The 22,696-nt window shown below is 45.8% G+C and overlaps 2 protein-coding genes across 8 annotated transcripts in view; one reads left to right on the top strand and one right to left on the bottom strand.

Annotated features, from left to right (window-relative positions):
- Positions 1–10,643, top strand: part of RUFY3 (RUN and FYVE domain containing 3) — a 56,934-nt gene extending 46,291 nt beyond the window's left edge. For all 7 annotated transcript variants that reach the window (XM_074823390.1, XM_074823389.1, XM_074823388.1 and 4 more), the window contains 5 exons: positions 2,150–2,252; positions 4,056–4,135; positions 5,470–5,497; positions 6,465–6,539; positions 8,147–10,643. In XM_074823390.1, coding sequence (XP_074679491.1) covers positions 2,150–2,252; positions 4,056–4,135; positions 5,470–5,497; positions 6,465–6,539; positions 8,147–8,290 — 430 coding nt within the window. In that variant the 3' untranslated portion in view covers positions 8,291–10,643. The remainder of the gene's footprint in view (positions 1–2,149; positions 2,253–4,055; positions 4,136–5,469; positions 5,498–6,464; positions 6,540–8,146) is intronic.
- Positions 10,644–10,939: 296 nt separating this feature from the next.
- GRSF1 (G-rich RNA sequence binding factor 1) lies at positions 10,940–20,609 on the bottom strand. Its single transcript, XM_074823387.1, has 10 exons — positions 20,254–20,609; positions 19,767–19,911; positions 18,721–18,876; positions 18,223–18,363; positions 16,734–16,863; positions 14,030–14,190; positions 13,746–13,870; positions 12,908–13,043; positions 12,602–12,685; positions 10,940–11,080 (listed from the first exon to the last, which is right to left on the bottom strand). Exons 1-9 carry the CDS (start codon positions 20,443–20,445, stop codon positions 12,627–12,629), a joined length of 1,245 nt encoding a protein of 414 aa, XP_074679488.1. The 5' UTR covers positions 20,446–20,609; the 3' UTR covers positions 10,940–11,080; positions 12,602–12,626.
- Between the last annotated feature and the right edge of the window lie 2,087 nt (positions 20,610–22,696).

Here is a 22,696-nt window from a genome sequence, read left to right as displayed (position 1 = left end):
GGGAATTTATTCTTTTTTCCAGTTGAAACTGGTCTCATTTTTGCTGGGAGGCGACCAAAAAGTTGGAAGCCAAATGTAGAGAACTTTGAGAAAGTTATCATATTTTCCCCTGCAGTGTCATCGGTTTACCAATATCAGGAAAACAGAGAAATCCTCTTATCTTAAAATAGAAGAGCATCTCTTCTGTAGCCATGACACTTCTTTGTTGCAAGGTTACTGGAATGAATTGTGTGGAAGCATTGCTGGGTGATTTTTTTTTTTTTTTCCTTTTTGTCCCTTCCTGGCACAGCTTTTTGTTTCCTTTTTCAAAAAGTTAGAGGCTTCCCAGAAAACCAGCAAATGGCTTTTGTCAGAAATTCATGCGAGGTTCTGGGTGTACATGGGTGGGCTTAGCAGTGTTCTCAGGTATAAAGGGAGAATGCATCTTCTCTGTATATGCACCTTACACTGAGTCACAGTGTAGCTACTGGCAGAGGACATTTGCAAATTGGTCTATTTTTGCATCAATTGGACTTGCTCTGATTCCTTCCTCACTCAAGCTAAATCAAGATGACAGTATGAAAATGATTGAGCCTCCTTTACTGGGAGGCTGTACTGCTTAATTTAATTGAGTTTCTAAAGCAGTGAGTGTTGGAGGGTGCCGCAGTGGGTTGTGGGTAGTCTTGCTTGAATTATATTCCTTTAAGAGGAAATGGGACTTTTTGTGTTTGTGGTGGTGTTGGTTTTAAATCAAGTTGTAAACAAGGATTCCCTTGGTTGGTTTGTTTTTAAATGTCAACATGGGCAAGTATTAATTTCTGGCTCTAAGTCTCCACCAGCTTTACTCACTTCAGTTAGGCTACATAATTAATGAGGCTGTAGTCATAATGAGTTATTGTAAAAAGCTGTTGGAGCAGCGTGGAGACTAACAAGGGTAATAATGGATAATGTTGGGTTTAATAGCAATGAGGATTCTGAATGTTTTATGGTACAAGTCTTCCCACTACTTTTACCAGTAGATACTTTAATTTTGGAGCAGGGGTCGTTCCCTACGGCAGCTACCGTATTTTCCTTGTAATGATTACAGAAAATGGCGTTTCTAGTGCTTCAGTCCCTGATGGTCCATGTGCTCCAAGGGCTTTGAGGCTGTTGCGTGCAGGCAGGCTGCAGGCATGGAGGCACTGAGCTTTCTGGGCGCCCAGAGTAAAGGCTCTGCGATCCACAGCTCAGTTTAGAGCCGTGCTTCTCTTCAGCCTGCTTCAGGCTGCGTTAGGGACCTCAGATGTGCTTGTTCATCTGTCCTTGACCCACTGATTAGTCTTCCTCCTGAATATGAATGTGCTGTGCTCAGCCATGTCTCTGTTCCCTCCGGCCCAATGGACCGCAGCACGTGCTGCGTGGGACTGACACTGGCTGCAGAACCAGTGCAGATCAGCAGCCCAGCTGCTTAGCAGTCTTGAAGGAGCATGTGTCTTCCCTTCATGATGGGTGAGGCTAGGCCAGGGAGTTGCCTGAGGTCCGTAGAACAGCGTATGTGTCCTGTTTTCAGCCCACTGGGCTCGCCTCTCCTATTCAAGCTCCTGCACTGACCTGCTCATGTGCTGTTGCTCAGCCAAGGTCAGCAGCAGAGCAGGCTGCAGAGTACTCCCAGCGACGAGCCCTCAGCCCCAGCCCTCGGTTGCTCCACGAGGACCAAGCCCCACTTTGAGGTGAGGTGTAAGAAGAATTGCCACAGCTCTCAGGGAGGAACAGCCCCCCCATCCTGGGCGAACAGCTTGAGGAAATGGTCGCGGATGTTGGCTTTGGTTTCAGAGCCTGTCCTGTAGCAGTTGACGTGCTGAAGAATGTCTTTTTGAACAGGGCACTGATCAACAGTTCTGCAATAGATGAATAAATAACTATTTTTTGAGGACTTTCAGATGTAGTCAACAGGTTTACTTCCTGCAAAATCATGCTAGAAATAGATTAAGAACTTCTAGATTTTTCCATCCTGACGTATTATGGCTTAACACACTGCAAGACAACTTTTTATTCAAAGAGGCAGTTTTCAGCTCTTGAGCTGGGGTCCAGTTGCTTTAGTGTAAAGAGAGGGTTAAACAGCTCATTAGCTCTCAATGTCAAGTGTTACAAAACCAAAGCTTTTGTTCACAATTCCACCTTGATACTCTAGGAGCCACCTTGAACTGGAACTGAAGCGGGAAAGAGACAGATGGTCACACAGTCACCAACGCAGCCAAGAGAACAAAAAAGGTGCAAAGAATTGGCTAAGACAGGTAATATGACTTTTATTCTTGGCTTGTGTTTGAATCATAGTCTCGTTTTGCTCATTTGTTTTTCCTGAGCTTTATTAGGCAATAAATATGTATTGTTAGTGTGCCACAACAAAATGAGCTTTGGAACATTTTTTACACACACTAAATGGGTAGTTTATTGAATTGAGCCTCTCAAAAATATTGCAAGCATTACGCTTCATCGCAGAACACTGGTTTCCTGTTCCAAGCTGGGCACCTGACAAAATCTTGACAGTGATTGTGGTTTTCCTTCACTAGTTTAATAAAAGCAACTGTAATACAGCAGGAGAGGTGCTGTACATGTTCCATCTTATGAAGAGCAAACTTGCTTGTCTTTATTTTTTGCATCACAATAATTGAAATTCTCCTGAACGAGGTAAATAGTAACACTTGGAAGACAAAATTATCTCTTCAGGGTATCACAAATCACTTTGTGTTCTTTTGTGCTGTGCATTAGTGAAGTCAGTGTGTTTTTAAAGCAAAACGCAGTGTTCATCTTGAGAGTAAAACTCAGTCCCCAAGTGAGACTCCCTTTTTAGCAGTAAATTTGCCTTTGAAAGTGAAAATCTGCTCTGCAGCTTTTTCTGTAAAACGAAACAGACTCTCTTGCTGGGAATTGGCAGTAAAACAGTTGTTTTGGAGAACAAAACTTGTGACTATGAGAACTGTGAATAGAGGTTGTTTTAGCAGTTCTCATGTGTGCTGCTGCACTTGAGAGTTGCCTTCACTGGCCTCCCCTGGGCTGCTTGAACGACTCAGTTTTTTGGTTTTTTAACCAACATTATACACATCATTTCAGTGATGTTATTTACGTATCATGAGTCATGTATCAAAAAGTCATGTTTGTTGTAGCAGAACAGCCATAACTCAGTAGAAGGAATCAGAAACTAAGTGCGATGCAGTTGGCCAGGAAAAATGAAAACAAGAAACCCCCATACCCAAAACTGGGTAGTCTGATCTTTAAAGCAAAAGTTGGTTAGCTCCCTGGAAGGCAGAATAGCTGCTTTTTTCTGCTGCTTGGCTGTGTGCCTGTCACTGGGTTTGAGACCCGGTTACTGCGTGGAGTTATCCTCTTTTACTCCGTAGGTGAGCACTGTGGCACGAGTGGGTGCTCCCACTAGGAACAAATGGGCCAATGCGCAAAAAAGCGGTTTCAGAGTGGACTTGTCTTTTGCCACAAAACTTGTACGTGGTGCTTGATCCAGTGGAAATTTGCATTTGCAGAAATTGAAGGTCACAACTCAAGAGCAATGAGTGCGTGGGTGGTTCTGCCAGCACTGGCTGCGCAGGCGGGAGGCTGGTTTTTGCCAGTCGTGTTTTGGTGTGGTGTTACATACATACATACCTGGCCAGGGCTATGACCCAGGTCTTAGCTGGGGAGGAGGGAAGGATTTGTTTCCTTTCCTGGCTGAGAGGATTTGTCTCACTGATCAGTCTTTAAAAAGCCTATTCAGGCTGTCTGCCTATTCAACCTCTGCTGTTAAAAAATGATAACTCTGAAGTTTCTTGTACCTTCTAGTAAAAGGAGGTCATGGGACATGTTTAAGAGTCTGTCTCTAAAATGTGAAGTCAACTTTTTGTTGACAGCAAAAGGAAAGCATATAGAGCTGCTCCTAGGGTGGATTGGTGTTTGTAGGCTTTCACGTGTCCAAATACACCTGTGCCAAGGAGGGGCAGATCAGTATTCCCGAAATAGAAATGTAAAGTCTCCCTTGGCAGTGTGGCAGGGGTGAAACTGGAGTTGTCATATAGTTCAACTGATGGGTAAATGTCTCCTTTTGGCAGGATGGGAAGCTCAAAATCCAGGAAGAAAATGCTAAACTGAAACAGCCAACAAGAGAGGAGAACAGTGTCCTGCCACACAAGTATGGAGAAAAGAAATCTCATTTTTACCTTCTCTTTTTCTAAGTCCTGCTTCCCCTTCTCTAATTTCTTTGTTGATGGGAAGTTTGGAATAGTGCAACTTCCCTGTCTAAGAAAGCTTTTCAACGTCATGCCCTTTGTTGAGGTCTCTTTGCTGCTTTTTCGTAGCTCTCAAAGGGAAGGAGGTTCTACTGCTTGCCATCAGTGTTTCTGGATCTGAAAAGCTCTGTCTCTCTCCCATTTACCTTTGAACTTGTTTATATATAAATCTGCTGTTTATTAATTTTTCTTAATCAATGAAGCTTTGTAAGCCAAATGCTGCAGAGACATGGACCTTTGGTACTTGTGTCCAAAGAAGGTACCTTGATTGGTGAGGGAAGGAAGGAGGGCTGGTGGATCAAGGGCATTTGAAACTAATAAACAGTGGCTTCTGGACAAGAATAGGAGCTGTTGGAGAAAGAGAACTTGAAATAACATTTCAAGAAAATGGTTGTATAAAAATGTAGTTCAGGTAACATGTTTCTAAGCTGAATGTTACAGAGGAGGATTCTTGTTGTAGGACTTGATTAATCATTTGAAAGCTAAGTTTCAGATTTGATTTTAAATGTGAAAAGATGTTTTAAAAGCCACAGGGAACATCTCTGTAATGAGGACTTTGCTCAGAGATAGTAACAGCCTATTTGAAGTACTCTGAATCTGTCAGTGAAAAAACTCAGTGCTCTGAATGCCAATATAAAGTTAATGAGAAAAGTATTGTCTTAAAAATAGCATAAGCTCAATTCAAATCTGCTTTCCCAGATATTAAAAACCTTCCAGGCCTTTGATGCTTTTTACCCCCGTTTCACCTTGAGCGTTTAAGCACTGTGAGTGTCAGGCTGCCGATTTATCTGCAAGGCCTCAAAATGCATTATCGCTGCCTCTTCGCAGAAGTTGTAGGGGACCAAACATTTCACAGTAGTAAGTTCAGAGCTAGTTTTAAACTGTGCTTGTACCATCTAAACAGTCTTTTCTATATTCACGCTCCCTTTCCTCTGCACTTCTGAAGGCATTTTACAAGTATTTCCCCTGCTGTTCCTATTTAGCCAGGCATGCTGTATGCCTGAACAACCCCAGTCACATACTGCCTCTTTGCTTCACTGTTTGACAAAACTTATGAAGGGGTCGTCTCTCATGTGAGGAGTCCTGGCAGCGTGATTTTGAAGAAACAAAACCAAAAATCTGTATGGGTAGGATTTTAAAAACAGGATGAGGGAATTCTCTGATAGTCCAAACGTTTTTCTGAAATGATGCAGTGACTGAAGCCCTGGCTCCAAGTGATGGTGGTGTTCTCTTGCAGGTTACCAAGCGGCACACAGGAGGAGCAGGTTGGTGATTCTTCTTCTTGCATTGAAATACTGAAGGGTAAGGGTATTGAGGGAGCTCCTGGGTCGCTGCAGCATCTTCCCTGCTCAAATACCCTGAATTTTGTCCTTGGGGTTTTGCCTTGGTGAGGATTTGTCTGTAGAGTCCATGGCAGCAATCATTGCCTAGTGGAAAAAGCACTGCTTATCTCATTAGAAAGGCTTTTAGCTGACAGTGTTGCACCTATGTGAGTTCATTTCACAGCCTCAGCACAACCATGTTGGTTTTTAAACTAATACTAACTCCTTTTATTATTCCTTTGCCCCATGCCTTTCCTGGGTCGGTGTGTCTGAAAAGATCAATGAAAGCATAATATAGTTCAATGTTTGTGAAAACGGTGGTGTTTAACCTCCTTGATCTGGGACAAGGTTTTGCTGGTTGCTCTGTAGGCTAGAGGGAAGGGGTGTTTTGGTCAGTTGGTTTGTTGTTTGTTTTTTTTTTTTTTTTTTTCATGTATATCAAATTGACCAGAATCCTTTCTTTCTCCCCCTGGGTACTTGGCAAAGCACAGCTAGACCCTGAACTGTCAATGGGATGCTGCAACACTCATGTTGTGTCCTGTCTACTGGGAATTTCTGCATCTGTCAGCTCTTTCTCACAGTGAGAAAGAGATTTAGTTCCCACCTCATTGCTGGGCCAGCAGCCTTGATCTCAGCCTGAAAATTGAGCTGTGTGGTCCCTGGTTCACACGGCCATGCTGTGCTTCCCCGTCTGCCCTGTGGTGTAGGCAGGGCAACTGTGGATCATCCTGCACATGCATGGTGGTCCTCTGTGGCTGCACGTGTGCTGTGAATAGAGAAAGGTTAAAAATACACGCACGTGAAATCTTCCTCCCTCTTGAAAGGTGCGGCTCAGCCACAGAGCTCTAATACGGGTGCCATGTAAAGAAATGTGTAAAGCAGAATGTCTTGGTTTTTTCTTGGGGATTAGGAACAACTGTCGGGACCTGGAAACTCTGAGATCTGCCAGCTCTGCCAGGAAGAAAGCAGCCGAAGCAAAAAAAAGGTAACTCCAAGGACTTATATTGTCACCTCCATCATCTAGTGAATGTGCGTTTCCTCTGATTCTCATTTTCAAATAGCACAGATTTCCTCCTGGTGACTTGGAACAAAGAAATGAGGGCTTTTCTGAAGTCCACTTTACCCTTAAAGTAAACTTGTAAACAGTGGTTGCTTGAGGGTTCCCCACTCTGCTCAGTGTTCAGTGGTTTGTTTTTCCTTCCCCTTAGCAGCTTCTTCCCTTTTTAGCTAAGTGTTTTTTTCCTGGGATCAATCCGAAGTGAGAATAGGTGGTGTTAACGCTTGTTTGTTATTTCTCCACTTAAGCCACCTTGCCTTTTTCCCTTATTTTTGTTCTTCTTTGTGGCCAAGCCCCTCTTGCTTTCCTCACTGCTTTATAGTCAGAATCTAGAAGGATTACAAGGAGTGCTGCCTTCATCCAGATACTTTCCTCCATTGCTGCTGAGGAGCAGTTTGCAAGGAAACTAGTCAAAGTGGTGATAAAACTGCTGTCAGTGCAGCAGGTGTCCTGGTCACGCTGGTGCAAGTACTTAGCAGTGTGAGCTGGAAGGTGACGTTGTCTTCCCCCAGTTGATCTGCCAAGGCCTGAACTGAAAGGTTGTTGTGAAGCTGTGGCCAGACGGGAGCAGGGGGGAGGCAGCTGACTCCCCAGCACAAGGCCTGCAGGGCTCTGACCTCCGTGCCTGGTGAAGGTGAACCAGTACTCGGTTCCATATCGGTCTTGGGAAGTTCTGAGGGGGAACTGGGGAGTACAGCGAGGTTACCTGACCAGGAGGCTTTCAGGCTCATGTGGAGAGTCTGGCTGAGTGATGGGTGGGGAGCTGCTGCTCTTCGGGGCAGGGGCTCCCAGCTGTGGCTGCGTTTGCAGCTCTGCCTGGCACAGTTAGTGGTTTTGCCAGAGTGAAGAGCAGCTCCCAAGCCAGGCTGCTCCGCAGCACCCATGAAGGCGGCGTGCCTGGGTGTGCTCAGAAGCCAGCCCTCTCCTCCCCGACGCCACGGTGCCATGATGCTTAGAACCGGCAGTGAGGGGGGGCCCGATTGCCTCCCTATGTCACCCCATGAACCTCTCCTGTTAGACATGTGGGAACTCTGTGTAGGACTTCTAGTCTTTCCCGTGCCCCTGTATTTATCTTGAGAAAACACACGATGAGTTCAAAGCAAATGCCACAGCTTTATGTCTGACTTTGACACATTTCCAAATGCATGTGCACATTTCAATACTCATCTCAGGCAAGGCTTGTTGTTCCAGTGTATTTATATGGCTGTAAAATACAGATGTGCACCTCCTGTGACAAAATGCTCTAGTAGACTGAGTCAGTTAAAACTCGAATGGTTCATTATTGGTAACTCTTACCTGCTTTGCTGCAAGACCTCACCTACTCTCCTTTGACCTAAGAAACTTTGCTATTAACTGGTCCTGAGCACAGGAGCAAATGGGGTCTTCAGAGGGGACAAGAGTGGAGTTTCGGAGCATCTTTGTCTAGGCCAGCAGAGGATTTGGGTTGACAGAATGTTAATGAGAGAAACCGTAAGTTTGTGTTGCTTGTGTCTTGAGCATTTCCGTAATTTCTCTGTCCTCTTCCTGCATTCCAGAACATCTGCAAGAACTGTGGTGGCATCTTCTGTGAAGCCTGTTCAGTGAATGAGCTGCCCCTCCCGTCTAGTATTAACCCTGAGCGCGTCTGCAACCCCTGTCACAAGCGGCTCATCCAGCAGTATTCAACCAGTCCTTTGTAGGGGACAGGTGTCAGGGAGAGGTGACAAAACAAATGGTTGTAGCTGATGATGGTTTCTGGAGTTGTTCGGGGGGAATGTGAAGAGAAGACACTTGCCTGTGTTCCTTGGAGGTCAGGGGGAAAGCAGCTTCATGGTGTTTACAGTCTCTTGTGGCTAAACCAACAGTCTGAGTCTTCCCTGTATGAAAATCTGCCTGTTCTCAGAGCTGAGCTTGTGCTGGGGAGAACTGCTTTGGGAATGGCACATGAAGTATGCCGAGGTGTGCCCGAGCAGCCTTGGGGCACAGTGAGAATAGAGAGCCCCTGCCCAAAAAAAGAGCTCTGTGTGCGTGCACTGGGTGTCTGCGCCTGCAAGTCGGGAGCGTTCTCATCCCCATGTGTGTGGCGCGAAAGCGTGAAGCAAAGGCTCGCTGAAAGCAGAACGGGAGCATTTTTAATCCTCGTGTCTGGCTGCACTTGAAATACCGTTTCCCCTTTCCCGGTTGCCTTTGACAATCTGGTTTGACCACGCTGCATCAGTGCTGGGTGGGAGGAGTCTATGTAAGATGCCAATAAATGCTTTTTCTAGCTTCGTTTCTTTGGCTCAGCCCTCAGGCCACGGGCTTGCTATGCAAAGCAGTACGGAAGACTCAAACCAAGCTGTGAAAGTTCTCCTTCTGTATTTTAGGGGCTGGGGTGGGGGGCTGTAGGTGGTTTTGAGGCGTGAACTGACGGCCTGCACTGATCTGGCACGCAAGTGCCTTAAGGCATCTGACCTTCCTCTCGGAGACCCTCACTGTGACTTCGTGACTACACGGCGGGGGCCAAAGCTACGGGTGTAACTGCACTTCCTGCCTTGATGTGGTGACTGGAGGAACTGGACCCTCAAGCATTCCGATACCAAACCCTCATCATGATGCAGGAGGTTTAGGGCCACTTCAATCCACCTCTCCCCCTTGTGCACATAAAGTCATCGTAATAAGCCTTGCATTTCACTTTTTGTTATATGAAAATGAAGGTGAGATGAAACCAGTATGCTTTTCACCTACTAGAAGTTCTGATTTGAAACACAGTTTAAAAGGGTTTCACACTTTAAAGTTCATGCTACGTTAATTCTTGTTGCTGTTACCTCATGGAATTTTCTGTTACTCCAAAAAGCGGTGGTGGCCTCCTCCTGAAGCGCATAGCATGTCACAGTAGTGTTTGCTCTGGTTTATACTGGAAGCCTACTTCAGTCTTAAAGACCACAGAATGTTTGGTAGTCCGTAGAAAAACTGATGTATTTATATGTGACAAATGCGTTTGGTTTTGTACAGAGTTTATTAGGGGTTAGTGGTTTAATTCCTCAGAGGGGATTTTCTATTCATTAGACTGCCGGGAAGCACATTAAAAGCATGTCAGAGCCGAGGTTACTTAGGTGCTTGGTGCTAGTTTGTACCAGGAATTAACTCTCTCCTAGTTCCCTCTAGGCCTTGGCATGTTCAGCCACCAAAGTTCTCCAGCTCCTCTTAGTGTCCCTCAGAGCCAGAGCACTATCACAGCAGGGGCAACTTTAAATAGTTTTTCTTTTTCTGCTCTTTTTTTCCCCTCAGTTACCAGATCCATTTCCTTGCTGCTATCCCTTAAAGTAGATTAGTAGTTGTGAACAGCGTTGACATACGAAAAGCCTAGAACTCAAGCGTGGGCACGCTGCTCTGAAGGGATGAGATGCTGAATTTAACGTTAGTGGTGTTGTGTACATACTGTACACACCGATGAAATTTCAAATTCCTGCATCCAAATCTAGCAGGGCTCATCCCCCAAGGAGAAAGCAAGGCCCAGCAATTTCCATGTTAAAGGATTAAACTGGAAACCAGGCCCTTAGTGTAAATTATTTCCATGCTGGTATGTCCAGCATTTTGCAGCTCTGATGCAACAGCTTAGTTGTGACCTGTACCTGGCTTTTGACTGTCCTGGCAGGAGCGGCTGCCGCTCAGCTTGCTCGAAGCAAAGGCTGTGAAAAGCAGGACAGCTCTGGGGCAGGTCCTCTGAAGTCACACGGCTCCCCACGAGGGAGCAGGGAGGCGGCTGAAACCCTTCCGAACAGAGCTCTGGCAGCCGAAATGGAAATTGAGAAAGGTCAGCGCGACACTGCGCTTGCTGCCAGCTCACGGTGTCAGCACTTGCCTCCTTCCTGCTGCCTCAGACTCCAGGGCCTCTCTGCCTGCGAGGGCTGGGTGTTACGCTGTGCGGTGCCGCAGTGCTCAAGGCGCCTTTGCTCAGGTACTGCTTGTAACGCTCACCTGCGTGGTTGGAGTGGGGGGAGCGGATGGCTATTTTTTTTTTGTTGTTGTTAATTTTGTTCCACACAATAATAAAAACTTGGATCATCTGTATCCTGTGTCCTGAGCTGTCTTTCCGTCTCATTCTGCTCTGGCTACATGTGTAAGTATTTCAGAATGGGTAAGGGTTGATGGCTCCTTACGCAGATGGAGAGAGGGGCGGTGGAAGGGAGGAGGTACTGGCAGTACCACACAGGGCCTGCTCACATCGCTCTGGGTTTGTTCATTGCAAATACTGGTGGTTTATTAATGCTTTGTACATCTCACGCAGCAGGAGACTAGAAGTGCTCCATCCTGCAGCATTTCCCATTCCTCTGGTACAGCTGCTGCTGCTTTTGTAACAGACAATCTTTCCACAGTATGTCAACACAATTTATTACATGCTTTTACACAACGCTCAAATAGATTTTATACAGTTTATCCTTGTTATTGAGCAGCGCCACTTGTACTCGATCTTTACACTCATATCCACGGAATGTGTTCACTTTGGCCTAAAAAGAAAGGAAGAGGAAAAAGATCAATCACTACCTCACCGCAAGCTTATTGCTTTCCTTGTTTCAAATGCACTGCTGCGTTTTATTCTGAATTTTTGTCTCCAATAATAGAATAGTAGCATTTGGCAATACTAAAAGATCTCACCAAAAAAGGTAAGATGACGCAAACAGCTCCAACAGGTGAGACTTTTTGGGTGGGGCTGTAGCACACATGGAGGGAGGGGTGTGGGGGGGGTGTGTGTGTGTGTTTAATTCCACTGGTCCCAGCACAGGGGCCTGGAAGTCAGGGCTGCCACTGTGCCCCGGCAGTAGGGAGGCTGTGGGCCACGTTGGTCACTGCTGAGTGCACATCTTGAACTCGCCCCAGGAGTTTATCCCTGCCCTAGATTGGGAACCCAGAGCTGCAGGGCGGCTGCTGGGATGGAGAGGGGCGGGTGGGCCCTCCCTGTCTCAGCTGTGGGGGCCAGCACCTGGGGGAGCAGCGACCAATCACCCCCCATTTTCAGAAGGGCATTGGTGGAAGCGTTACAAGGTGGCCAGGGCCTTCCACAAAGGTCCCAGGGAACTTCTTTCCTTATACATTATGCCTCACTCCTGTAGACCTAGGAAACCCTTCTTTTGCAGGGTTTTAATTTTTTTGCAGGGAGGGCTGTCCTTTGGTTTTCAGTGAGGAGTGTGGCCTGATGCTGTTTCAGCAGCAAGAACTGCCACAGCATGCCATGCAGGTCTCTGCAGGAGGGGCCCCTCCCCCGTGCTCACTCCACCCCAGCCTGCAGTTTGTCTCTTGTAAAGGGCAAGGAGACACAGTTTCTGTGCCATAAAAAAAGGCAAAAACTGTCCCACTACAGGACACTCCTCCCCTGAGGTTAACATTGTGAAAAACATGACAGCCTGTTTGCACTGAAAACACACTGACTACCTTGCAGCTGACTCCCACATTTAGGTAGGCTCTGGGCCTGCGTTTGAGTGGATGGATTAAAAAAGAAAAAAAATCATCTGAAGAATGTTACTTTATCAAACTCCATTGTCTGTAATTCTAAGTAATATTGTCCCAGCCAAAAGACCAATTACTGTTAATACGCATCTGGGGAAAATGTTTAGCCCCGTTTCCTCTTCCATGCCAGTGAATACAACCCCTTCAGAACCTTTCATCAATCACATTAACAGAGTTTTAAAGGGAGGAGGAAAACAGAAAAAGCTCTCCAGCACAGTCTAGGCCTCAGCTGCGACAGGGCAGATGCCTGGGCAGCACAATAACCTCTGCCAGCTCCAGCTGTAGCCTCAGGAAGGAGCTGCTGCCCCTTCCCCACAGGACTTTCACTCTGTGGGGATCTGGATCTGCAGGCCAGAGAGGCCAGGCTCACTGCCTGACCTGAGATGAGCGGTGATGACCCCCTTCAGCCACTCTAAATTTGATCCTTTAAGGGAGCTGAAATCCAAAGTATCAGAAATAGTAAGCCTGAGGCACACGTTGCTAAAAAATAGTACAGGAACAACAGCAAAGGAGGATGCACTTACCAAACCTGAGACCGTGCCACTGTCACTAGCAGTTTTCTTTTGCCTCTGGATGTTCATTCAGGAATAATTCAACGGCACTGCACTCTGGGGAACAATTTCAGAGAGGCAGGCTGTGTTCAGTGACTTGTGTGTCATTTTCTTTTTTTTTCCTCCCTCACAAAGCCAATGTTGCATAATAGGGTAATTTGGAAATCTACATTTAAGATGATCCTTCTGCACAGGGTGTTAGCAGCAGCTTGACAAGCTGTGCCAAACTCCCCGAGGGTCTGAGTCATGGGGTTGTAAGATCCCTTCCTCTTTACTTACGCAGCTGTGAGCCCTCCTTGGCCATTGCAGCGACTGCGTCCTCATGGCTCTTGAAATGCACCTCTGCTGCTCCTGTTGCATCTCCATGGGAGTTGTATTCTACCATGATCCTTGTGGGCTTCAGCGGAGCAAAAAACTCAAAAGGAGAAAAACCAGAGTTTAGTGAGAAAGAAACAACAGTAACACAACCTATTACCTAGAAACTTGATGTTTTTCCTCATAAAGCCTGTCCAGCTGTGGGGGAGGCTGAGCCTGTGAGTAGCAAAAGGCTGCCTTTCTTGTCTGGGTGAACCTGGGGCACACCCAAGCCACCTCTCCCACACTGTGCAGCCCCCCACCCTCTGCAAGCTCCTGGCAGTCATTCTTGACAGAACAAAAATCCTCACACAGCACATGTGCTCTGTACATGTCCAAGTCGTTAAGTGCAGGTACGCTCGCTCTGTGATGCTGTATACTAGTAAAATGAAGTAGAAAGAGTATTAAAAAGATTCTGAAACTCATTTTCGTACGGTCAGGTACTCTGAAATCTAGCCAAGATTATAAATGGCTACTCGAGCCAAAGGGAGGGGTATGAAGACAGCCCAGCAAGCTTTAATCCATTCTTATTTATGGAGGCGAGCATATCATTGCTGTGCCTGTGAGGCCACGGCTACCCTGGGGAGCCTGTAACCCTCAGCAAGCTCAGGTTTCCAAATGCATTCAGCCTGAAGCTACACAGCACTGAGGACTAACACAGACATGGATAAATTAAAAATCTGAAGTGACTTCATCTGTAATAATCAAGGGTTTGCATTGGTAATGACAACCAAATTCAATTCATAGTTTTATTGTTACTCACATTTATTATGTCTTGGGCAGTAGCCTGGGTAGGAAAACCCCTCATGTGGACAAAGTGCAGCGGTGGTGAGAAGTTCCCAGATTCTAAAATGTGCCCAGAGCTTTCTGTCCCTTCCCTGCACAATTCTGTGGAATGGAGGAAAAAAAACATTAATGCTTGCAATTCTCACCTCCCTCACATGAAAGCTGTAGAAACGGGGCGGGGGGTGGGGGGGGTCATGTTCACAGCAGATCATCGGGGTAAAACAAAGGGCCCCCAAACACACACGACAGGGTGGGACTCACTGGTTTCTCTTTTGCCATGGGAATCTTCCATGTAGCTCAATCCTCTTTCTTCAGAAACTGTTTCATATTCTTTTCTCACTCTGGAGTAGATCGTAGTCTGCTTGGCATAAGGCACATGCCTCTGCATGTGATGCTTTCTACTTACGTACACTTCTATGTATCTAGAAGTCAAAGGAGAAAATTACATGGCATGTCTTGCACCTCCACAAAGAACTCAAGATGTTGAAAAAGAACCTTCAGGATGTTCTCCTGCCTCAGCTCTGCTCATGTGCCGGGTGTGAGAGCGAGGGCGTGGCAAGCAACGGTCCTGAAGAATTAATTCATTTGAATTGCACACTTATGTTTATGAAAGCCCCTTCCACTTGCAGTGACAGCCACTCTCCTGTATAAAGCCACCTACTGTGAGACAGATTACTAGTCTGGTCTGGACAAACTCTTTAGTTTACAGCCTTATACAAACTTCTTGTAAAAGTAATACCAAACACTTACAAGCCAGAACTCTGTTTTGTTGCAGAAATACAGGTTTACTTCCTCTGAAAAATGTTTTCTATTTCTTTCAGTAGTATGCATCCTTCTGAGCAGCTTTGTATGTGAGGCTGTTTTCCTCTCACTGCACCTCTGCAAATTGCACTTTCCGATTTTTACAACCCCAAATTAAAAAAAAAACAAATGCCCAACCCCAAAACAGATTACTGAAACAGGCAGACACAGAAGATGCACAGGGTCATATTAAATACTTCACTGGAGCCTTTTTTACATATGGCTATGGAATAGATGAGATAAAATGTGAGTGGGAGTGTGTGAAAGTCGTGGGTGTAATACACCAATAAGTAATGCAACATTAAGGGGCTCCACCAAGATCCTCCTTACACCACAGAAAGAAAAATAAAACAAACTCTACTTGGAGGTTCAAAACATAAAATGATAATGCCTTATGTTTCTAGCTACCCACCCCAGAACCCCTTAACTCAGAGCTGCCTGTGCTAATCTTTCAGATTAGTACCAGCTGGGCCTCACAGAAATTTAACCAGCAGTGTTAAATTAGGCCATTTCCATAGCACTGACGGAATAACGTGATGAAAAGTAGCATATGGACAGCCACGTGAGGCAGCTTTCCTCCTGTCTGAAGAGAGCGGCCAGAGTAAGAGAAGTTAACCCCACGTACAGGCTGACAGCTTAAAGCTCAGCCCCCCTGAACCCACACGCAGTCCTGTGCACAGCTGAAGGCCATTTCTGGATAAAATCCATAGCCCAGGAAGAATGAACAAGAGCAAACTGATACAGTTTTGGAAACCATTCCATTTCTTGGGTAATCACAGAGAAACAGAAGTGTATGAACTTGAGTGGGAGAATCAGATCAGCTCGTTTGATTATGACAAAGAAAAAATTAAGGGCACACAAAATTAATTAATCTTTACTTGAGGGTAGGGAAATGTGTTAATTCAATCATTGGGCACACCTACAGAGCAGCTGTATTGGGCAGGGAGGGACAACCACAAGGAAATGCAGAGTGGAACAGAAAATAAGGGAACAGAAGAAAGGAAGTAGGTGTGTAAAAGCAGTAAAAGTCTGGAGAGAGCTTTTGTTATCTGGTGTTCAGAAAGAGAACTCAGCAGCTTATTAAAGCAAAATCAGAAAACTCAACAGGGTAAAAGCAATTTTATTATTTTTCCTGAGGGCAGTTCTGAAGGTATTTAAAAGACATGCAGATGTGGTGCTTAGGGACATGGCTTGGTGGTGGACTTGACAGTGTATAGGTTAATGGTTGGACTTGATCTTAAAAGGTCTTTTCTAAATTAAATTATTTTATGATTCTGAGAAACAGGGGTATATGCTTCTGCTTGAGAAAAAGAGAGGCCTCTTTTAAGTGCGTGGCATAGGGTTTATTGCTCTGGAAGAAAACAGTTGAATGTGGATTCCTGAGGAAGGAGAACAGCACAGGTGGACGTGGTCACCAAAGAGGTTGACGACTGTACGGTGCTGGCCAGCAGTCACTGTCAGGAATGGATTCAAGCCTGAGGTGAGTAGTAAACTGCTTTGTACAATGTACTCTCCCAGTGGAGACAGACTGTGCTTGGTACTGGCCTCAAGAGAATGGTGAGGGTTGCTAGAATTGCGGAAAGCCTCAGGGACCCTGCTGGAAATTTGGCAGGGGCAAATGTCTGTAGCAGGCACAGGATCCCTGTGCACTTGTGACTGGGCAGACGGTGCCTATCTAGTGTGCCCTCCTCTGAATGCTATCACCACTCTTTTGTTGGGATGAGACTACCTTCAGGAATAAACAGAATTCATTTTTCTGAGACCCCAAATTCCCCCAGCCTACAAGCGCTGAAGGTGCCTCTGCAGCACACAGAAACCTGCAAAAGGCTTCATCTTTCTTTCTCCAATTTTGTCAAGGTTCTAAAGAAAACATCACCAGAGGAGGCAACACTTGGGTTACACAGAGTATTTCAGAGGGTGCTATTAAAAAAGGTATGTTTTAAGCCACAAAGTAACAGTCTGACCACACTGTGAGAAAGATTTAGGTATGACTTCTACTGAAATTTGAATCTAAAGTCTGAGTTCTAGGTTTTAAAGGTAATAAGGGCAGAAGCTTCCTTAGTAATAACGTGAGTATGGAATAGCCTAAGATTAGCTGTTTCACCTGGTAAGAAGCAAGGCGTAAGTGTTCTTCTACCCTCATGAACCCCAGTGAAGTACCTACCTACTTCCCATGTATTCCCTGTGTCGTAACAGGGCTTTAGCTGCCATTTCGGGAGCTGCAAACTGCACGAAAGCTTCTCCTGTTCTTCTTTCTCCCCGGTAAACAAAAGCTATGTCAGTTATTTTCAAACCTATAGAGCAGTGGGCAGAAAAAGGCATGTACATTGTCAGGAACTTGTGCTATAGCTCAGAGAGACATCTTTTTCCTTACTCTCTTGGTTTTTGACAAGCTAACCATACAGTTAAATAGTTCTGAAAAAACTGTTCATGCTGGCCTACGTACCTTTTTTTTTAAACTTTTTTTTAAACTCCAACTTACTTGCTTTAAGTCAGTTTTCACAGAAGGCTTAATGCCAATAACGAACAGACTCCAGGATTCAAGTAACTATGAAAATAACAAGTGAATCCAAGTTCTAGTCAACAAGGAGGTCCAGAGCACAAATGTTCTTGAAATTTTCTCCTATTAAGGTAATTTTCCTCCATCTCTTTAAAACCCAGGACAAATTCACTGAACTTCAATTTTTGTGCTGTATAATAGCTGCTTGGGGAGCCTGTCATCCAGTAAACAACTATATCTGACATGATACAGAGGGCACACTATGCTGGGCTACTACATTTTTATTTCTTTTTTTTCAAGAGTGCTTTTGCATACCTCTTTGCACCTTGTTTCTTTCTCAAAGGGTCTCCTCAAGCTCCTAAGAAATGGAAACACTTGCTCCACAATGCTGCCCTAGTCATCTCACTGTGATAACTCTGCTACTAGATGCCTTCAAACATCTTGAACAACTGGTTATCAATTGAAAAATTTACTACCAGCAGCCTCTGCTTTTGGTATGACGGTGATTACGATAAGCTTTAGGACTCTGCATGCATGCCTGGAGGGGAAGAAGTGGGTTTGGTTTAGCCTATAACTTAAGCTTTACCTAAGGAAATGTCAATTTATTTTGCAAAACCTAGAAAGGCTCCTTTCCTAGTGAAGGCAGGCAGCAACCACCTGCATTGCTTGAGCACGTGAGCATGTGCGCAGGCACTGTGCAGTACTTGCTCCGCTGAGAACTGGTGCAGTGAGCTTACACAACCATGAACAAGCCAGTAACTAAAAAAAAAAAATAAATTGCTGTTAATAGTTTTAAGTGGCATAGGTGATGTCATGATTATACAGCTGTGAACACCCATGCTGCATTCACCTGTACTGTAACTATCATACAGGCTTTTTTGCCTCTCTTAACTTTGCCAAATTATGCACTGGTAGCCATCCCGACTGCAGGGAACAGGATGTAGGCTCCTCTGTTTTCTTCCAGCTAAAAGCTTGTTCAGAGAACTTTAGTTAATTCAAGCTGCAGGGGAACAGCAACTCCTTATACTGTTTAAGGCGTTCAAGGCTGCATCTGCTTTTGCTTTTCTCACTTAGAGGAACAACAGCCTACCTAAGCATCAACTTGGAGAAGTAAATGCCTTGTAAACGAAGAGCACAGACTATGCTGAATTACCTGGGAAAAAATCTGCAATATCCTCCTCAGTGGAGCTGAAGGGAAGGCCTCTCAGTAGTACAACTCCATCATTTATGGCGTGTGACTCATCCCGCAGATTTTGTAGTAAGCCCTCTACGTCGCTATCATGTACTTCAAAAACTGCAAGGGACAGAGGCACAATACATGTTTTCCCTCATGGTACTCGGAAGGAGGTTCTCTGCAGGCATTCTTCTAAGGAAGCTTTTTCCCCCTGACAAAACTCCATAATGTTTCTTCCCCCATGCCATACTCGATTGTCCTGCATGGTGCCCCTCACTGCACAAGCTGCTTTGCTCTTCCTGTCCAGCCCTGGAAGTTCTGACTTAGTGGTGCCATGCTGGCTAATTTGCTCTCTGTTCCACATCCTGCATCTCTCCACGCTGCCCTCCCTCACACCAGCCCGTTTTATTCTTCAAGCAGTTCTTATTCACTTGATCAAGTTTTCTTCCAATGTAACTTCTGCCATTGCAAACCCACCTTTCACATAGCGTGGGCCCATATACCTCAGGTGCTTTTCCAAGGCTCTCTGGACATCCGCTTTCGTCTCCAGCTCGATCAAGGCATCCCCTCTGCGTCTCCCATCCCTGTTTAAGAGGAAGTGTACGCCGTTCTCACCGTTTCGAATTCTACAGCCTAGAAATCAAGGAACACGATACAGAAACATACGCAACTGCATCAAACATGGGGGTCTTTTGATTGCAGATCAAAACTGAATATTCTGTATAGAGCTATCGCCCTCAGTGAGGCAAAGTACTGTCTTGAAACAAAGGGTAGGAAACTCCCGCTTCTAACCTTAACTCTAACACACGTTTATTACAGATAAGAATCTGATCCATTAGCTTCCACAGCTGTATAACTGGATTATACTGTCATATTGTTGGTAAGCGTAATTGTTTTTGATTTATCTGACATCAAAAACAAATGCTATAATAGTTCAGTCTCTATAGCTATACTCTGCCTGCTCTGTTCTTTTCCTCTAGGACTTCCAATTGACTTAATTTATTTCTGCAGATTATTAAACCATTTAAAAACTTGCCTCTGACTGTCTAGTCTACTCTGGAAGGATGCATCATAATATTACAGTATGAAGGGATCAGCCCTGCAAAGGTATGTACAAGCCTATTAATTAGGATCAGAAAGCAGCACTGAAGTTTAAACTAGTAAGCAAAAACCACTCGAGTTTGTTTAAAAGAGGGGAGTTTGGGAAAAAGCCAACCATAATGGTCTTTAAAGGAATCACTTCAGTTGGATTGCCTTTACTGTGGAAACATGGACTAAAAAGGGAAAGACTTCCTCAATTAAATATAAAATGCTGCAAGGATGAGTTTCTAGTCATTGTCCAGCATTTTGGAAGTTGATTATTTGTTTTACATGTGTAAATCATGAATAATTTGGCACCAATATGAAAAACTCATCTTTCTCCGGCTAACAATTTTTCTGTTTTCTTTCTGTTAACTAATGATGAACTGTTGGGTTCAGTAACACCACACTGAACAGTTACGCAGGAAAATTAACTCCCATACTATCAAAAAAGGTAAGCACATCTTCCTCGGTGCACGAGAAGGGGAATCCTTCCGCCCTGATGAGAAAGACATTGTCACTTTCTGCCTTGGGTGACTCTGGTTCTTGCTCTGAGAGGCGACCTTCCGCGGAGGGTGCATCTGTAACCTGCCACCAAAAAAGAACCAAAAAGACCCCAAATTAAGAGGTGGAAAGGCGCAGCGTTCCGCAGCGGTGCCCAGCTCCGTTCAACTCTTAAGGCAGGCGCATGCTCTGGGGGCCTGGCGCAGCGTGGGGAGGGAAAGCACGGGGAGGAGCAAGGCCAGGCCAGGCGCTGCACATGGCGCAGGCCGTCTCCCCGCGGCTGCGGGAGGAGGGCGCAGGGCCCCGGGGCTCGTCCTCCCGCCCAACGGCCCCATCCCGGGCAGCGGCCCGGCAGGGACCCCTCCGCCTCCCGCCCCCGACCGCGCCGCTGCCGCCATTTTAGGCCCCGTCCGCGCGGGCCCCTACCTGGCTGTAGCTGCGGCCGGCAGCGCAGAGCACAGCGGCAGCCCGCGGCGCGCCCAGCCCCGGCCCGAGGGTGGCGGCGGCGCTGAGGAGGCTGCGGGCGGGCGGCGGGCGCAGCCAGGGCGGCAGCGGCGGGCGGTGGCCGAGCAGCAGGGCGGCCAGGCCGCGACGCGCTGCGGCGACGGCGGCGGCCATGGGCGACGGGTGGGGGCTGGCGGGCTCCGCCTCCCCTTCCCAGGAGGCGGCGGGCGGGAGAAGGAGGGTGTTCGCGTCCCGCTCAGCTGCCCGGCGGGCTGAGGGGCTCTTGGGGTGAGTGAGGGGGTCGGGGGCTGCTGATGCCGGGGGCCTCGCGTCCTCCGTGGAGGTGGCCGCTACTCACCCCTCTGTCCGGGCCGCGGCTGCCGTTTCCCGGCTGGGAGAGCTCCAGGCGGGAATGGAGAGGCGGAACGGTGTCCCCAGCGAGGCGGGGGGCACTGGGGTTGGGGGTGGCCTGTTGTGCCGGGCGGAGCGCGACCAGGCTCTGCAAGAAAGGGCTCGGAAGTGAGATGCTTCTTATCCGACACAGTTGAACAGAGAAGCGTGGTTCGGGGATTCACGGCAAGTTATTGCTGGCTTATGCTCATTTGGAGTTTCTATCACCTCTGACATTTTCATATTTTTTTTTAATCAAAACGGGAAGGAAAAGAAAACCCATGCTATAGTTGCAGTGTAAAGTTTTAAATCACACTTGAGCATGACAACCCTTTTACGCCCTTTCCCTGCAGACTTTATGAGAGCTGATATTTCCCCCCCTGGCTGCTGTCCTAGCTAGACCATCTTACGTATTAGAGGCACTGCTGGCTGAACCTGTTTGCAGGGAATATACGCCTTTCAGATGATCTGGAAAACCAGTCCTGCTGTTACTGCTGCACCTAAGAGGGATAAGGGGGAAAAAGCTGGCACCGCCTTCCCCACGTGTGCGCTTAGAAGCTGTACCCAGAACAATTTTTAGGATGAAGCAAAGTGAGCAGGAGAAAAAACAAGCCAAAAAAAGACCAACCCAACAGCGGAGGAAGCCAAGGGAGACTGTGGAGGCTCAGATCTGGGGTATTTAGGCAGGTATCTGAGTGGTTGTTCAGAAGGAGGATGTGCCAGGCCACCCTGGCATGGACCCCAGCAGCAGGGAGACGGCAGCCACTACAGGAAAGATTTTCCTCTTTTGTCCAGCATCCTGTACTTCTAGCCTTGGGATCGCCAAGTAAGAGTTGCAATCTCAAGCCATTGCAAACTATCATTCAAAATACGATCTTGGGTTTTTTCAGTAGAAGTCTGTCAGCTTGTAGTACTGCCAACCCATTGATTTCTCAGAAGCCTTGAATGTTTTTTATCACCGTTTTGAAAATGTTAATGAGCTATTTTATGTCATCTTGTTGTTGGCTTTTGCTTTTATAAATTATTTCTTGTAACAAACTTACATATGGCAGACTATTACGTTGATAATAGCACAGTCTGTTGACAATAGCACTCTCAACTCTCTTGAATTTTCAAGGTAAATCACATATTATACACATTTTCAAAGGAATGTTGACCCTAGTGCTCAAGTGGTTCACATTCCAGTTTCTCATAGTCTACATGTCAGGTTTCTCTTCAAAGCCTTCTTTAAATAAGCAAGCAAAAAATTAAGATAACTATAGGAATTCATCTTGAAGACTTATCTTTATCTAGATTGGCCTTCATGCTTTAATTGAATAAGCAGATACCAAGGGAATGTTATGTGCGTTCCTCTCTTGTGAACCAAGCAGGGTGCAAGGAAGAGTCTCTTTTAAGAGATGCACGTCTTTCACCCATTTTTCCTTCAATATATTTCCTTCCCAAGTACAATAAAAAATATCCCACTGCGGTCTTGTAGCTTGTCAGTGTGTGCGAATTACCTTTAGAGGGCACCATTTTGTTGGCACTGAAGTTTTCCAGACTTCTCGGAGCTTCATTAGCGAAAGTGAGGGATGAAAGCCTCTTCGCCTACCGTCAGGAAAAAAAAAAAAAAGATTTACCGTAGGACAATAGAATTTGCATTTGTTCACCCGACAGAACTGGTGTTGAATGAAGTCTACTTATGAGAGGAAATCTGTTACTGTAAGTAAAAATAAAAAAACTTGGGACGTGCCCCTCCATACTGCTGTTGACCAAGAAGTTTGGTTTATCTACCTTGGAAGATGCCTTTTTCAATACCTAATGTTAAACAGGTTATTGTTAAGAATAATTAGTATCAACTATTCTTTAGTTTGATCAAAGGAAAAAGAAAAATCTTCTGAGTTGATAATAAAACAAATGCTTATATTGTGAAACATTACTTATCACTGTGTAATCTCATCAAGAAGAATTGATCTTGTGGTATTTTCCAAAATTATTAATTTAGCTTTAAGTTACTTGAGCAGTGGGGCTTCCACCATTTTCTATGAAAGAGGAG

Source organism: Strix aluco, chromosome 4 (assembly GCF_031877795.1).
Source record: "Strix aluco isolate bStrAlu1 chromosome 4, bStrAlu1.hap1, whole genome shotgun sequence".
NCBI lineage: Eukaryota > Metazoa > Chordata > Aves > Strigiformes > Strigidae > Strix > Strix aluco.
This window is presented reverse-complemented; position numbering and strand designations above follow the sequence as displayed.